At 38.6% G+C, this 17,255-nt stretch overlaps 1 protein-coding gene across 1 annotated transcript in view; it reads right to left on the bottom strand.

Moving 5' to 3' along the window:
- The window catches only part of MPP4 (MAGUK p55 scaffold protein 4), a 26,076-nt gene extending 8,821 nt beyond the window's left edge, over positions 1 to 17,255 (bottom strand). Inside the window, 13 exon segments of the mRNA XM_030277712.4 lie at positions 915 to 935; positions 1,663 to 1,701; positions 2,705 to 2,722; positions 3,504 to 3,568; positions 4,648 to 4,844; positions 5,274 to 5,345; positions 6,330 to 6,415; positions 7,524 to 7,605; positions 9,585 to 9,716; positions 10,269 to 10,349; positions 11,048 to 11,125; positions 11,976 to 12,097; positions 12,641 to 17,255. Of these exon segments, the coding sequence (XP_030133572.1) occupies positions 915 to 935; positions 1,663 to 1,701; positions 2,705 to 2,722; positions 3,504 to 3,568; positions 4,648 to 4,844; positions 5,274 to 5,345; positions 6,330 to 6,415; positions 7,524 to 7,605; positions 9,585 to 9,716; positions 10,269 to 10,349; positions 11,048 to 11,125; positions 11,976 to 12,097; positions 12,641 to 12,719 (1,072 nt within the window). The 5' untranslated portion in view covers positions 12,720 to 17,255.

The following is a 17,255-nucleotide window of genomic DNA, read 5'->3' as shown; positions in this document are numbered from 1 at the left end:
GAAAGCTGACTCAGCACTGTGCAGGATTTGCACAGTAATCCCCAAGTGCAGCTATCAGAAACATCCTAGCCTGAAAACAAAAGATTGCCCTGCAGACCTGCTGGTTATGCCTTAAAAGCATTGGGCATTGCTTGAGAGGTTGAAGAGAACAAATGCTTGTGATAAGAGAAGGTGAGAAAGAAGAACTGGCAAGTAGAGACCTTGTGGAGAAGAGCAAATGTAAGGTAAAATGACATTCTTCTCCACAAGATGACCAAATACTTCAAATAAGAAGTTTAGCAGTAGTTTTATTTTAGGGGAGAAATTATTTATTTTAGAAGACTTAAGTTTTGCAGAACTCTCAATGTGCTGTAAATAAGCAGATGCTTCCTAAATGAAAAAACAAACAAAAACCCCCATATCAGCTTGGTTAGAAAAAAATATACTTATTGATTGTATTTTTTATACATAAATAATGAATTTTATAAGCATTTTTCTTTCCTGTATGTCAGCCATGCCCACAATCAGGAATCCAGAAGCAGCTTTCCTCTTTACCACATCAACTCCTACAGGCACTGGGGATTCAGGCCTCCACATTACTGAAGGCAATCCAATTATCTGCTGACATCAGTGCAGCCCCTGCTGTCACAGCTTGCATGGGTACAGCTGATGAGGGTTGGATAAATCGATCTGCTACTGATGCACGAGAAAAAACATTCACACTCGTGGGATAAGAGGACTGAAACCTTACTACTAAGAGGAAGACTTAAAGCAACAGGATTTTACATAGTGGCTTTTCAAGCCAGAATGGCTTCTGAAGCTAAAGTGGCATTTTGGTTTTTGCCACTTGCTTGTTTCTAAGATGCTTGTCTCTGGACACACTTCTCACAGCAGAACAATAGCAAGGAATTTAGAGTTAGGTCAGATGAGCTTACCTGACTCAAATGTTTCTTCATCTTGTATAGTAATCCAGATAGCAAAGACATTAAAATAAATTCAAAATTTAATTATTTTTCTTCTAATGAATATCAGAATCAGAAATCAGTTTTCCAGCTTCTGTCGGTCTGTCTCACATATACTTTCCCCAGCTCCCTCTACCTTCAGGTGGCAAAATACAGCTCACCATACTTGAATTAACTGCTTCGTCTCTTTTCACACAGTCCTACAAGATGACATCTCTCCATGAGAGCTTCTTAGTTATCTTGGAGAAGAAAGAATGAACTGCACTGTTTTAGGGAGCAACTCAAGCTACCAATCTTTACAACACAGTGTTCACAAGTAAAAACCTATTCTTGCTCCTTCTTCTCCCAAGATCAGGAATTTCTTGATAAGGAATTGTGTGGGTTCCCCAAGACCACAACAATCTGTGGCATTAAATATGCAATTGGCAAAAAAGTATGGTAACTTTACAGCCACAATCCAACACCTGAATCAAGCAGTTGGATCTCATTCAAGCAAATATTTTTGTGCTGGTCAAAAACACTTGACTATAAGCACTGTACACTGGAACTGCAAACAGCTCATTTTAATACACTAATACAAGGTGAGATTTCCATAGTATGAAAACCAGAATTTTCTACCATTAAGTTCACAAGGAGAATGAGTGGTTTTATCTAGGAAATGAGGGTTTAAACTAGCTACTGCCTTGAAGCAAATAAAATGATCTCAAGTGAATTCAGTTACCTGTTTCCACACACTTTTCGTCAATCTGCATGTCATCCTCTACAGATCAACAAAAGGGAAAAAAATTCATCTGAATCAGAAAAACACTAGAGAAGAAAAACACCCTTACAGATCTTACAAGACTGAACTCAGACATCAGAAACAAGATACATGAAGCTCAAATAAGTTTTAGACATCTTTAAGGACTTTAACTGTTAACTCCAATTTAGTGATGTTCTTCATATTACAGTGAGCAAAAACTCTTGAGTGCTCTGAAGGCAGAGACAAATGCATCTTATTTGAATTCTCCTCTTGAAATAATGAAAGGTTTAACATGCTTGTCAATATGTTTATCCAGTAGATATCTATTTATTAAGTATTACCATGAGGGAATATAATTTTCTGTCTTATAGCTTTTAAATATCTTTCCAACATGCTACACTCAAGGAAAGTATTTTGCTTCTTATTTTTATTATTACTTTTACAAGGAAGAAAAGGAAAATATAAATTCAACTCTTTCTCAATCCCCAGACTATATCAATTTATTTCCCAGAAATGTGATCACATGAGCTTGGGCAATCTCACGGGCTCACAATACAACACTGTTTTTGTTTTGTTCTTGCACACCCTTCCAGATAGGCCCAGCAGTAGCTATTTTCCAGTTACAGGGCAATTGTCAGAATATCTGTCAATCACATTCTGCCCCTATGTATCCTTTAATGAAATACTCTCTTGGAGCTGCTGCAGGAGAGAAAGAGGGAGAAGAAAAGAGAAAGAGGAAATTTTGTCTTTCTTTCCTCAAAGAGCCCATCCAAACCATCATTTCCCTGACAGATAATGCACAGCTAAGGCTTCAACTTTAAGACAATGCATGCATCTACTAGGTGAAAAAAGGCTGGATTTCAATTATGTTAAGCATACAAAATGCCAAGAACTTGGGCTTCTTCCACATGTATTTATCAAAATGCCTAATTTCTGACACCTTTTTTAAAAGCCTGTAAAACCATGTGTCATGTTGGTTCCAGGTACAGAAATGCAATGCTGTCCAGATGTGATTTCCTACCTTCTTCCACAGTGCTTACTGCTCACAGCATATCCATTGAAGCAGTTAAAATGCAATAAAATTATGGTGAAAGAGAGCCTCAGCTCTAACAAGCAATGCAATCAGTGCAATAAGAATCCTAGGGAATGAAACACATGCCCCCTGGGATTTATCATGACAGAAAAATTTTATATTTGCATAAAGAACTATAGAAGGAAAATGGGGACAGAAGAAACAGGAAGAACATTCTTTTTCTGGGAAAAATTGCATATATACAGAACATTATAGCTGGCAGAAGATAATATTTCTGGATTATTACCATGAATAAATTCAAGGGCAGCATAGCTTATCTTAGACCTCAAGAAAATTAAGTTCTATTATTTTCTTAATAGCTTTGATGGCAAAGAAACATTCCAAACATGGCACTTCTCAGTGGCAGAGTTGGTATCTGTGTCACCAGAAATCCAGGCCAGTACAATTGTCACTTCAAAACTTACAGCCAATTTTCCTAGAGAGAACTGGCTGGCCTCGTGAGGTCCTAGAACTTAGAGACTTTAGAAGAAGTTGAACTCACAGCTTCTCTTATAGTCAGATCTCAAGTACACTGGAGACAACCATCTCCACCATCAGTACTCTAGGTATAATTATCAGTAAGTATTTTTTGTTCAGGTGATAGTTAACACAGTTGAAGGTTACAATATGGCTCCAGAAACAATGTCTTTGAATTAACCTGAATTGTATAAGCTTTTATTTCAGTATCCCCAAAACAGAGACAAGATCTTTCTCTCCTGCTGTATTGCTCAAGTAACTTTTCACTCACACATTGATGATTTGAGACACAGGTGGGGCTGGAAGGGCTGACACCACCAGAATTCTCGCTGCTTCCTACATAGAAATAAATTTATCACAGTTAAAAAACAAAACAGTCCACAAGCACATTATGCTCCAGTCAGATTGACTGCTTACATGTAAGATTGATCAGTACTGAACTGAGAGAAGACAGCAAGAACTGAAACATTTTTTTGCAGTGTTTTAGCCCACTGCAAAAACCTGAAATAAAACCAATGTGCTATCAGAAGTATTCAAATTTCCAAATCAGCAGCCCAGAAGTACTAAGTATTTATATAAAAGTACAGGAAGATAAGCCATACTGTGGCACAGACTCCTGGAAGTAGAAGAGTGTGCTGCTGGTAGGGGTAGTAGTACTACTGCCTCCATTACTGCACAGAGCCATTTGCAGCCTGAGCCACAACCCAGTTTGATTTCACCTTGCATTATACAGACTGCAGGTAGGTTTATATTTATTACAAAGTGAACTTTATTATGTGCTATTTCATGACCTTACATTATCCTGGGGGTACCACAGGACATGTGGTTAAAGAATCAGATTGAAGTTTGCTACAGCAGTGTAAATACTCTGATTCTGAATGCATGTAGTGTAAAAATAACGGTCTGTTTATGCAGAAAATAATAGGCAAGAGATCCTTGTTCTTTCTTGAGTGCTTGTTTTTTTTCTGCATTCTTCCAATCTGGCCTACTCGGTTTTGACCAAAGCTGAAGAGGTCACTCATGCATCACAGGACATCTTTAAAAAGATACTATGCTTTTAGTATCCCGTTCTTCCCCTGCTTTTTTTTTTTTTTTTCCCATCATAGATGATGGACATTTAGTAGTCAGGGCCCTCAATTTCCATACATCTTTCAACTGCTACACTCCAATAGATGTCTCAGCAACCAGCATGGAGACTGGACAAGTGCTGCAAATAAATGGAAATTTGAGATTATACAGGTGCTTTCAAAAGTTTTTTCTCACACAGGTGCTCTTGAGGGGAAAATAGCAAGAAGTCAGAGGAAAGATGTTTGTCAGATGTCACTCTGAATCATACTGCTACAAAACTTATGAAAATGTTAAATAACTGGCTGATTTTTGAACCAGAGATCAGGAAAATGATTTTTTTTTTTTACCTTTTAAGAAGATGATTTGAGGGTATGAGTCCAGCACAGGCACTGAGATCTGAAACTTTCCTGGCCTGCCACCAGAGAGCGTCATTCTGGTCCACAATCTGGAGTATTTCACCCCTCTTGAAAGGCAAACCTGCATCAGCACATGGTATGGCAGGATCTTGCAGGGGCCAGTAATCTGCCATTGCTCGCACATACAGCTAGTAAAGAAAATATACAAGAGTGAGCGGAAGCCAAGTTTACAATGGATACAACATGGGCTTTACAATCACAGGGCCTTATACTGCCGCAACCTCAGTCTAATGATGAAGTCAAGTTTTAAAAACCAGATCAGGCCTTAAACCCTCTCTGTTCATTAAATCAGAAAAAAACCCATTTGTTTCATACATTATGAAAAGAACTGACCTTCAAATCGTAGATCACTCAGAAAGTGCCTTTATTGCACTGTTACATTTCTACTTAGTGTTTTTATTGCTTCAGCAACAACATATTGATGTCAGCTGAGAGGCAGCCATAAAGGCAAGGTAACACTTCTGGGATTGCAATAAACTTGCAGGCAACACCATGTCTTTGTATCACACAATTGGGCACTACTGCTACCAGCCTGGGAAAAGAAAAATGTTTCTTACTGTTGTTTGGTTGCTGACAGGCCGATCAGAAACTGGAATTAATTTGAACATGATTGTCCCCTGAGACAGGGCCTAAATGATTAGAAAAGAATTAAAATATGGTTGGTATTCAACACAAGTAATCAAACATAGGCAAGCATGACACAGCATGGCTTTGAGGATACTGCAATGTTTGTGTTACAGATAGAATTCACGTAGATGGAGTCAATGTGACAATACTGTATTTTTTCCAAAAGGAAACTAAAGAATGAAACATCAAAGTTTTGCTAAATATTTTTTAATTTAATGCAACCTATGTTTCATTGTAAGTATGTGTAATTTCAGTATTGAATCATCCCATACTTTTCTACTGAAATCTTATTTAAATTGGCAGCAGAGTTTGGTTAGTTGGGTTACATAAGGGGAGAGAAACATAATTTAGTAATTAAGCATTCCAATAGAGTTTGTATTTCTTATACCTAGAAATGGTATAACCATGGCAATTGCACATAGACTTGGTATGATTACACACGGTAATAACTCACTGGGTGACACTTAACAGTCAAGAACCTTGAAAAATTGTGTGCAAAATGACAAAATAGGGACATCTCAGCAGATTTCTTAATGAGAATTTTGACAATAGTTATTACACTGCCCTTTTCTTGCAAGGTAAGGCGTGTAGCTTACACACTCATTCACTCTGCTTTAGCGCATTTTGTAACACAGACTCTTATTAGAATAGCAGCCTTCTACCACTTTCTTGTGAATATTTCTGAGTGGCATTTCGAGAAAAACTTATGAATCAGTGAAGGCTGAATAAATTAGTATTTTTCCCAGAAGCTGCAGATGGAATGGTCACAGTTAAGTTTATTTCTGCCCAGAACAGAAGTTAGATTTAATTCTGCTTTCATATATTCTGATTTCATGAGAAGTTGGGAACTTCATTCACACTAAGGAAACCATCTGAATTTTCTGTTAAAAATGTCAGGCTTTCTCACGTACAAGAGTGTGTAAAAGAGTGAGCATACAAATAATCTTAAGGTGCAAAGCAGAATACATTTTAAAAATATTAAATACCAGAATATTAATGACTTGCTCAGGTTCAAGACCCTCAACAGGAACTCCATTTACTTCCACCAGTTTGTCTCCAGCATACAGCAACCCTACCATGAAAACAGATATGAAAACAGCAGCAGGAGTTTTATCACAGCATGATTTATCTTGGTTAGGCAAGGCAGGGTCACACAGAAATTAAGACAGCATTAAAATTTTCCTGCACCATGGATGGAGGAAGGCATTTTGGATTCAGTCTGCACCACCCCTGGATGGGACTGCTGTGGGTCACAAGGAGCTTGCATGCTTCAGCTTTCTTAATCCTTCCCACTCCTCCATATGACATCTTTACAATCTACTGATGATTTGCCTTAAAATTAGCATAAACATTTTAATATTGCTCCATTTCCCAAAGTAAATTATTAACCTATCCTGTATTAATAGACAATGAGACTTGGAATCAAATCCCTAAAATCTCCACACGCAGTGGGAGGCCCTGGGACTCCTCTCTGTCCTTTATAGTAAAGTCTTCACAATATTGTTTTCTTTTCCATGTTCCTTTAACTCAATAGAAATATTTGTCTAACTAGGAACTTAATCAGCTATTTTCTGCAAATTGGGTTGTCTTCTTTATACAAAGGCCAGAAAATACAAAAAGGAACTATTTTATAATAATTACAGTTTAATTTTATTCTTATGTTTTACATTTTAATTACATTACCTTTCCTAAGGGACATGGATCACATTCAATTCTAGGATGACAAAGTAGTAACATTTCCAAGAAAACTCCTTGCAAGATTGCTTAGCTACTAGTGCTAAGCAAGGTGTTTAGTAGAGTAGTGCCAAAAAGTATTATTACATATTCCTTAAAGCCCATTATCTTCTAGAATCACCAATGTTTACCATTTCTCCATTAGGGAATGTTCTGCATTTCATACTACACCGCAATTTGGGATATCCAGGTATTGGTGCCAAGAACACATAATGAAAACTGGATTTCTTCGTCAACTCAGTCTAAAACAGCAAATTCATCTGAAAATCTATGAAGTCAGAATGAAAGTCACTGCAATGCATCACTGCTTACAATGCTGTCCCATGTGCACATCATATTGCTCTATAATGGAAGATTAACTGTAGAAGCTAAGGTATTATCTTATACTTCAAATATCTTATTTCAAATTCAGTTTTATGTATCACTTTGTTTCAAATTCCACGTACCACTTCTGTCTGCCAGCCCACCATGGATCACACGGGCAACCGTTATGTCACCTGTTATCTCATGGCGTTTAATGGTGGCACCCTGGCAGGTAAGAACAAAGAAAAACACACTGATCACCAAAGGAGCCCAGTAAGTTTCCTTGCATACCAAAAGTCTGATCTTCACACTGACAAAAAGGCATTGAGGGATACAGCCTTTTTATCACAGCATGGACCTAGAAATAGCCACAGAATCATGGAATAAGCTGAGTTGGAAGGGACCACAAGGATCACTGAGTTCAACTCCTGGCCCTGCACAGAACCATCCCCAAGAGTCACATTCTGTACCTGACAGCATTGTTCAAATGCTTCCTGAACTCTGTCAGGCTTGGTGCTGAGACCACTTCCCTGGGGAGCCTGTTCCAGTGCCCAACCACTTTCTGGGTGAAGACCCTTTTTCTAATATCCAATCTAAAACCTCCCCGGACCCAACTTCAGGCCACTCCCTCTGGTCCTGTCACTGGTCACCAGAAGGAAGAGATCAGTGCCTGCCCCTCTTCTTCCCCTCACAAGGAAGTTGTGACTGCAGTGAGGTCTCCTCCAGGCTGATCAGAACAAGTGACCTCAGCCACTCCTCACATGGCTTCTCCTCAAGGCTGTTCACTATCGTCATGGCCCTCCTTTGGACACTCTCTAATACTGTAATTAGTATCTTTTCTATATCATGGTACTTGAGGTGAGGCTGCCCCAGTGCAGATCACAGCAGGACAATCTCCTCCCTTGCCCGGATGTGATGCTGTGCCTGATGCCCCGCAGGACATGCTTGGCCCTCCTGGCTGCCAGGGCACTGCTGGCTCATGTTCAACTTGCCATTGACCTAGACCCCCAGGTCTCTTTCCAGGGCACTGTTTTCTAGCACCTCATTCCCCAGTCTGTCCATACATCCAAGGTTGCCCCATCCCAGGCGAAGAATACAGCACTTTCCCTTGTGGAACTTCACGTGGTTGGTGATTGCCCAGTTCACTCCTTTATTGAGGTCTCTCTGCAGGGCCTCTCTGCCCTCAAGGGAGTCAACAGCTGCTCCCAGTTTTGTACATTCTATGAACTTGCTAAGTACCCTTTCCAGTCCTGTGTCTAGGTCATTTATGAAGCTCTTGAAGAGCACACGACCAAGGATGAAGCCCTAAAGAACCCCACTAGTGACAAGCCCCCAGTGTGATGTAACACCAGTCAGTATAACCCTTTTTGCCCAACACATGAGCCATTTGCTCACCCATCCCATAATGTGTTTATCCAGCTGTGTGCTGGACATTTTGTCCAGAAGGATACTCTGAGAAGACAGTATTGAAAGCTTTCCTGAATTCCAAAAGGATTATATCAATTGGCTTCCCCTGATCAGCTAGCTGGGTTACCTTGTCATAAAAGGAAATCAGGTTTGAGAAACAGGACTTTCCCCTCAGGAAGCCTTGCTGGCTGTGACCAATGACTGCATTGCCCCTTAGGTGTTTTTCAATACCTCCCAAAATAATCTCCATAACTTTACCAGGCACTGAAGTGGGACTGACAAGCCTGTAGTTTCCAGGGCCATAATGTATTAATACTAAGTCCTACAATGTCTTCAACTTCCATCACACTAAAATAACCTCATTGACTGACAATTAGAAATCTTTTTTATCCCCAATATTACAGCTATCTTTTCCTAAAACAGATTAGCTAAGCTATACAATGTTTGCTGCTTATAGGTACAAATGATTACTAAAGAACTCTCCTCCCTTCCTTTGTTTTGGCCATGGGAATAACTCTCAATCCAGTTTGGTTTTATCTCATATAATGAAAATACATCTGCCAAATGTTCAAACCCTGAGCAGACAAGGCACTGCACAACCTATACCCACACCATGCATGGCTAGATGGTCTTCTCAGGTCCTTTCCAGCCTCAGCAGTTCTTGTGATTCTGTAAAATCTGGACAAGAATGCACATAATCCCCATGACATTCCTGGGAAGAAACCAATATGCATCCAATGCATTATTAATTATTTCCAAGTTAAAAAAATTTGACAGACACAAGGAAGGTCCCTCACCAGAGGCTGGTTGTTTTTCACTAAGCAGACAATCCTCATAGCTTCTTCATTTTCAGGTATGTTGTCTGGCAGTGGTGGAAGGGTTGGTTCAAAATCCTTCTGGGCCACAGTATCATGAGCAGATAGCAAGGCCTGTTACAAATGGAAACAAGCAAACCAACCCAACCCATAAGCAAAGATCATATAATAGCAGAACTTTAAATAGCGACTAGTCAGAAAAGAGAAATACTGAATATGTTCCTTTGTGAACACAGATCCCTTGCACATACTGACATCATCTTCTTTCCACCAAGAAAATCAAACCATGAAGGTTTTAAGAACAGCTCCTCTGTTTCTTGTGGAAAACCTTCAAAAGATGAAATATTTCTATTTGGAGCTCTTGGATCAAGAATGCAGATTCTGCAATTTCAGGGAAAATTTAATATATATCTGCATTAACTGCACATAATTTAGAACTTTGTAAGAAACATCTTTCAAACACAGCCTTAAGTAAAATGCAGCCCACTGTAGGTACTTCAGATACACAGTCCACATTTGATCTCATTATCAGGTTAGTTCATCATTAGTAAACTATGTCTCTTCTGGCTCCTTTACCAATTCTTGTGTAACAGCTGCCTATCCACTTCCATTCCCACTGCAGAGAGCTCCATGAGCAAACTTTTTCTATCCTTATGTAGGACTTACCTTGAAGTGTGGAGAGCGCAGTAGTCGTCTTAGCTCTTTGATCTCTCCTGACTGAGGGGCTTGATGAAGTAACTCGACTACCTGATAAATGTAAAAAAGAAAGCACAGAGATGGATTCTAGAAGACAATTCATTTAGAAAGCTCTACACTGAATGTAAAGAAATGCAGACAGTGCAAAGCCCCCCCATGTTATGTGAGTCAGAGGATGTCCATATGGTTTGCTGTAGAACTGGACAATATGACCACAGCTGCACAACACTCAGCCAGGCTTAATTTAGTTCAGGCACAGTGCCATGTACTCTAAATCAGTTTTTGCTTCCATCTCTCAACCAATTTCATCACTAGTCTCAGTTTCTCTACTTCGTCATTAACTCTCCCACTAATTAAAATATTTAGAATTCAGCTATTATAATTAGGAAAATGCAAAAAGCTTTTCAATATCCTCATGTCAGTCTGCTTGATTGCAGCCATAGAACTGAACCACAGGGTTACATGGGAAGAAAAATACATGGTCAGTGATTAAACAATTAACATTTGTGTTCATTACGCTGGCCAGGATTTACGTAGTCCAGCAACCACAGCTGTGCCCACTTCTCATGCCCCTCCCCTCCCCCACAGTAAAGCCTGTTGAGTAGTTTTTCAAATGTGCAAGGAGAGTTTCAAGTTTATATACTGTACTTAGACCTGAGACACAGAATAAATACCAGAACACTTAACTGCAGCAAAGTCCGTTCATTTGGTATGGATAAGTAAAGCAATAAACTGTGCATACATCTCACCTCACGACTCAATGCGCGTGCCTGCAGCGTGACAGGATCTGGTCTTTTTCTGAGATAGTGTTGAAGGCATTCATAAATCTGTTGCCACACCATGACAGACAAAACAAGGCAATGATGACATTGACCAGTTCACATGATCATATAGATACATACATGACAGGCAATGGACAACATTATTTCTGGAAACTTCTCAGTCCAACTAGAGCCACAGAGTCTGTAATCTAAATTCTTAATATCTGGCACATCTGGAATTGAGTCTTGTTATTATTATCAGGTAGCTAACCAGTTATACTGTAGTTTTGAATTTTCCTAGAAGAAAAGCTGTCTACACAGGTAAATAGCCTGATAGTCAATTCTATGATTTGAAGCCTATTTCCTTCCACTATTTGAAGGCATAATTGCTGCATTTAACATGCCCTTATGAGCATTCTTATCCAGTAAAAGCTCCTCTTTAAAAATCAAAGACTTTAAAAATCCTTCTTAAAGAAAAGCAGAATTTTTACAGAATTTGTCTCAGAGATAAAATTCTTCTCAAGATAGAAACACCCAATTACACATCAGATGAATGGGATGCAAAATAAAATAGTGTGTCACAGGCCAAGAAGTGGGATGCATAGCCATACTGAAATTTAAGAACAGGAAAGACAACTGAGCAATGATGTGTTCAGTGTCTATCCCCTGGCCTTAATACAGACAGTAAAGTAGAAGAGCCAAAATGTCTAGGACATTATGGAAGAGAACACTTTATTTTCCTTTAAAGCATAAGTGGTTTTGTCTGCTGCGACTGCTGATGTTAGAACTGACATCAGGACTATCACCACTTAGCGTAAATCAGTATTTATTGTCCTCATATGGCAAAATCAAGTAGCTATTCCCTAGAGATTGTTCTGTAGGTGATCTTTGGTTTCCCAGCTCTGTGGTTCCTTACCTTTAGCAGTGCTTGCAGCCAGCGAGATCTGAGCAGGTCATAGAGCGTACCAACGCCATTGACATCTCTCTTACAGAGCAAACTGAGCTCTTGCAGCGCTAGAGTCAGAACATGAGATACACCTGAGCCCAAGAAACAGAAAAGCGCAAGACACTTCAGTTCAAAGAGAAAACCAACCAAAGCCAAACACTGACCCAGACCTTTGAAATGCACCTTTCCTCAATTTGCACTTCTAAGAAATGCACAGACATTTCCCGTCTGCCTTGCTTTTTTTCCTGGAATCAACTCTGTTGAGTAAGAGCTATTTTACCATGTTATTAGCCAGCAGGGTTAGGTCAATGCTAGCAATTTGCAACTGACCTGTGAGAAAGCCATGCAGGCAATCTCACATGTCACAGTCTGGGTTCAAGTTCATACCTCCTACCAAGAAGAGGTGAAACAACAAAAAACTCCTTGGCTTTATAAGCCAGAAACAAATGTCAACTATTCTGATACTCTCTTAAGTTAACTGCAAGCCACCACTGAACGTCAAGAATCATTCCAGTTGTAGAGTAGTAATACTTCATACACATTCTCTCATGACCCATGGAAGAAGAGTCACAGAGATCAAGGAATACAACTTTCTGAAAAGAGAAAGAAAACTGAAAAAGATATGTGAAAGTTACCATTATCTTTACTGCTGACTGTTGGCACCTCCATCTTCTCCTTTATTCAAGGAGATTCCACCCACTTTGAATACTGCATTCACACCAAGTTGGTTTCACAAAGACAGATGATGAACTAGGGAAAAGAACACCCTCATATCAGAATACTGACAGATATTTTACACTGATAAGAAAGCAGAATTTAAAACAAAGGAAGGGGTGTGCAATAATTTGTATTTAAAGTGCATCACAGGTGTAAAAAATAAACATATGAGTCTCACCTGTAAATTCAGCTACCCAGTAGCATCCAAGATGCCGACAGACAAACCTCAAGTGCAGTATGGCATTTTAATATCTTTATAGAATTGATATTTGCTTGCTTCATTAAGTCATCTAAAACAGAAAGCTGTTTGGTCCATCTTCTAGCTATCCAGCTTCTTAAATGTGCTACCATGAGAAGTCGTAATTTTTTCTAAAGACTTAAATCTTGTTTTATATCCATATAGCTTGGAAAATAATAATATTCAAGGAAAAAGTACATTTAATTCCTCTTAATATTGACACAATATTAAAACTGAAAGACTGGAGTTTCTACTGAATTTTCATTGAGCAAAGACATGATTTTGAAAAAAGGGATACCTGTCTCTATAACTATTAGAATTTAAGGTCTTTGAAGGATTTGTTCCACAGAGATTTCATTATTTTTCTCTTATTACCTCACAGTAAATTAAAACCCCAAAATCCTAAGCCCAGAAAAAAAACCCCACTTCTTACCTTTCTGGTATCATCATCTCTCTCAGGCAATTTATAATAGGTTGTCACTTATAGAGATGGAATCAGAAAAGTTATTTGCTAATCTAAAGATGTGTTGCTGATTTCTTTAATTGTAAAAAGCAGTATATACTACCTTATTTTTTTTCCTGTAGATTTTAAAATCAGCATTTTTAAGCAATGCAGGAAGACAACACTACTAATTAATATGTATCCATGTTGCATGACCTTTCCACAAATAAAATATGCGCCTTCTAAAATTTTCTTTCCAATTCCTTCCCTCCCTTAAAATTCTGTGACAACCTATCACTAACCTATAACATTCTCTTAAACTAAAACCGGAAGAAGTTCTTCAATCTGCTGTTCATGGCTAACAATGCAGTACAGGATTGCTTCAGAGAATTCTCTGAACTCTTCTCAAAGTAGTATGGAAATTCCCCAGGGAGCACCACACACTGCATTTATACCCTAAAGCATCAAGAATCTATGTATGAAAGCTCTTAAGTAGTTCAAAATCTTCATTACATCCTAGATGATTTAACTTCACACTTGCTACAAGTGTAAAGATATTGTCATGATTAGCAGTATTGTAGATTACTCTGAAAGAATTAAATATTTCAACTGGCCACTCAAGAGATAGTTTTTTCACTTGTAGTCTAAGTTGACATCAAACATCTTAGCACCTCAGCCAATAGTGAACCCCAGTGTGGCACAGCGAATGTGTTACACCAAATTCTGCTAAATACACAGATTATCTCCTTAATTAATAAAGTAAAAAGGCGATCATTTTCCTGTAGATTGCTCTGTAGACAGAAAACAGCAAAGGTACAAGCAGGAAAAGTATTATCTTGATCTGCTTACAAAAGCAGAAGGCATTACTGTCACTTTTACTGCATTTAATACTTATTTTTAGAACACGCTTCCTCGCTCTCCTGTTAAATCATAAAACTGCTTTCAAAAGGCAGTGGAAATTAAGGGAGGAAAAAATAATAAATTATGAGATTATGACTCAAACATTTTATTACTGAGTCTGGGCAATTCATTTCAAGTTACTTCTACGCATATGCAATGGTACATCTTATTGAAATTCTAACCTGAAGACTGCTTTTACAATTACAGTTTTTTCTTTCAAAGATTCACAAAAATATAGTTTGATCCTCCCCAGTACAACTGAGGTTTGATCTTCAATTATTTAATATTTTTCAATAGTCTCAGTTCTTTTCCTTAAAGAATTTGCCTTCCCTGTTTTTAAGCTTAGTTGATCTGCCTAATGATGGAATTAATAAAAGCAGGACATAAATCTAGTCATGAAAACCTGTTTCTTAATCTATTCAAAGCACTTGGAAACAAAGAACAACATTTATGGTGGTGATAAAATATTTCAGATTGTGCTAAAACACAAACAGTATCATTGCCCCTTGAATATTTTAAAGGGATTAATTTTTCCCCATAGAGCATTGCAGCTTCTGGTATCAGTACAGCTTCTATAGAGAACAAATGCGGGAGCAACTTGAGCGTGTTTAGAAATTTTGGACACAGTTTATCTTGAAGGTGAACCTCAGATTTCCCAAAAATCTCGGAAAGTTACTGAAGGTTTTGCTTGCCTTGTTGGGTGAAACCCTCAGCTACAGCTATCAGAGTTCTAGGAATAAACATGCAGTAACCTTTCCATCCATTGCTGTCATCTTAAACCACAGAGTTTATGCTCACACTAACAGAAGTGGCATTTGAACATCAAAATCTGTCAAAGTTGTGGCCACCACAGCTCACCTCAGTCATAAATTATGTTCTGCATTTACAAACAACAAACGGAAAGCAGCTTCCAACTGTGAAGCCTAGTCTCAGGAGCTGTCAGTAGCAAAAGACGCTGAAAAAGTCACTACAAGAGGAGAGTTGCTTCTTTAGAAAGACACCTACTGGATTGCTTGCTTAAGGGCAAAGGTCAGAGTTCAAATAAACTCAGAATTACTACTGTGCCTTCATTTCTTAAGACTTATATCTTGTAGACTGTAAGGCCTGAGCTCAGGGTCTCCTCATCCAGGGATCTAAATAAATTAGATGGAAATTCTTGCTAAAAGGCTTACCTGACTAATCTCCCAGGCAGTATAAGGGCCTTCCCATTCACGTGTATTGCAAGCAATTGCAGATGCTCATTAATAGAAGATATTTCTCTTTGCCTGTTGTTAGAGAAAGAACTGGATATCCACACTGAGTGTGCCAGAATTTGAGTCAAAATGAATCAGTCAGCTCAAGTCTGCAAACATCAGTTATCCCAAATCTGAGCTTCTCCTTCAGCAGCAAAGTGTAAAATTCCTTGACCCTAATTGTCAGCCAGACAAGGCTAGAGCTGCAAGGCAACCTAAGCCATGTTTTAATACAGTTTCAGAATTGTCTTTAAGTGAACAATTTTGCATCTTGTCAAGCCTCTAAAGGGGACAACACCAGAAAATCTGACATCCAGAACATCACTCCCCTGCTCTTATACATTGCTTTGGTTAATATGTTAGACTTGAGCCCTTTTTCCAAGGAAAACAACTTCTATCTTTAAATTTACCAAAATTTATGATTTAGCATATTGAAGACTGCAAATTAGCTTGAGGGCAGGAAACACTCTGTTGAAGTTTTGCAAATAAGCCATTCTAAATCAACAAACTGAACAGGCAAAAAATGGTGGGAAAGATTCAACATTTCAAACCACATGCCCTATTCAGAACTTTTTTATTCTGCAATAAATAAGCTTAATTAGGCCAGTGTCATTACTGAAGTCTGACAGCTTCTTTTCTAGTCAGTGTAAAGAACCATCTTGTTTTTTGTATACCTTTTGAGACACTAAAGTGTTTTAGCTAAAGCAGCAACTCTAAATATTAATGGAATACATGGACACAACTTAAGCCTTTGAAACCACTTATCCTTTTCTCACACCCAACAACCTCTTAATGCAGTAGAGTTAAAAAAAAAACAATTGAAAAAGCATGATGTTCACACCAGGCATTCTGTGAGATTTCACAGAATCACACCTGCATATGTAAGGTAATTTATGCTGTTACTCTCTGTATTCAGATCTATTCAGTGATGGTTCATTCTACCTCCCTCCAAAGCACAACCTTAGAGCGGCAGTGGTGGGGTGAGTGCCTTGTTTACATGGGCTGAGAACTGCCAAAACATCGTTCCCCAAAAGAGCAGCGCTCAGCGAACACTTGGATGCAGTCATGAGGGGCAGCCAGCTTTACTTCCAGATGTTTACTGCCAACAGCTTGGGCTTACAGAAAAGAAACCAAACAACCAAAAGCCCCCTAAAAAAACAACCACCCATTGCATTGATACTAAATCAACTTGGAAGTCCCATGGCTATGTTGTTCAAAAAAGGATTTGTTTTACAGTCCTGTATCAGTCACAAAATTTTCTGCATTATCTCTCAACATACCAGAACAGGTAGTTTCCTAACCTATTTCTAAAAACAGGTAGTTTTGTGAAGATTAGAATTGAAGAAAATATTCCCTTTCAAGCTCCATTCATACACCCATCTAAATATTTAGCTAAGAACAATTAAACAGGTATCAGGAGTTTAAATAGCTTTGCTATAGCTATGAGAGGAAACTAATTTCATATTTACACGGGGGAAATGCATTCCTTGCAGAACAATGGTTTTAGTACAGTGCAAATTTTCTTACCTGCAAATCCCACAGAATACGCCATGTTCAGCCCATGTAGAATTTCCAGAGGGAAAGAGTATTTGTTGGATGTTAGTACAGCAAGTAACCTCACTGCCCCAGCTAATCTGTGGACATCCTCTCCTTTCTAATCCGCAGAAACCTAACCTTAGAACTACTCATTACCAGGGAGAGGAGAACAAATCCCCTTAACC

The sequence above is a fragment of the Taeniopygia guttata genome, chromosome 7 (assembly GCF_048771995.1).
Source record: "Taeniopygia guttata chromosome 7, bTaeGut7.mat, whole genome shotgun sequence".
NCBI classification, from domain to species: domain Eukaryota; kingdom Metazoa; phylum Chordata; class Aves; order Passeriformes; family Estrildidae; genus Taeniopygia; species Taeniopygia guttata.
This window is presented reverse-complemented; position numbering and strand designations above follow the sequence as displayed.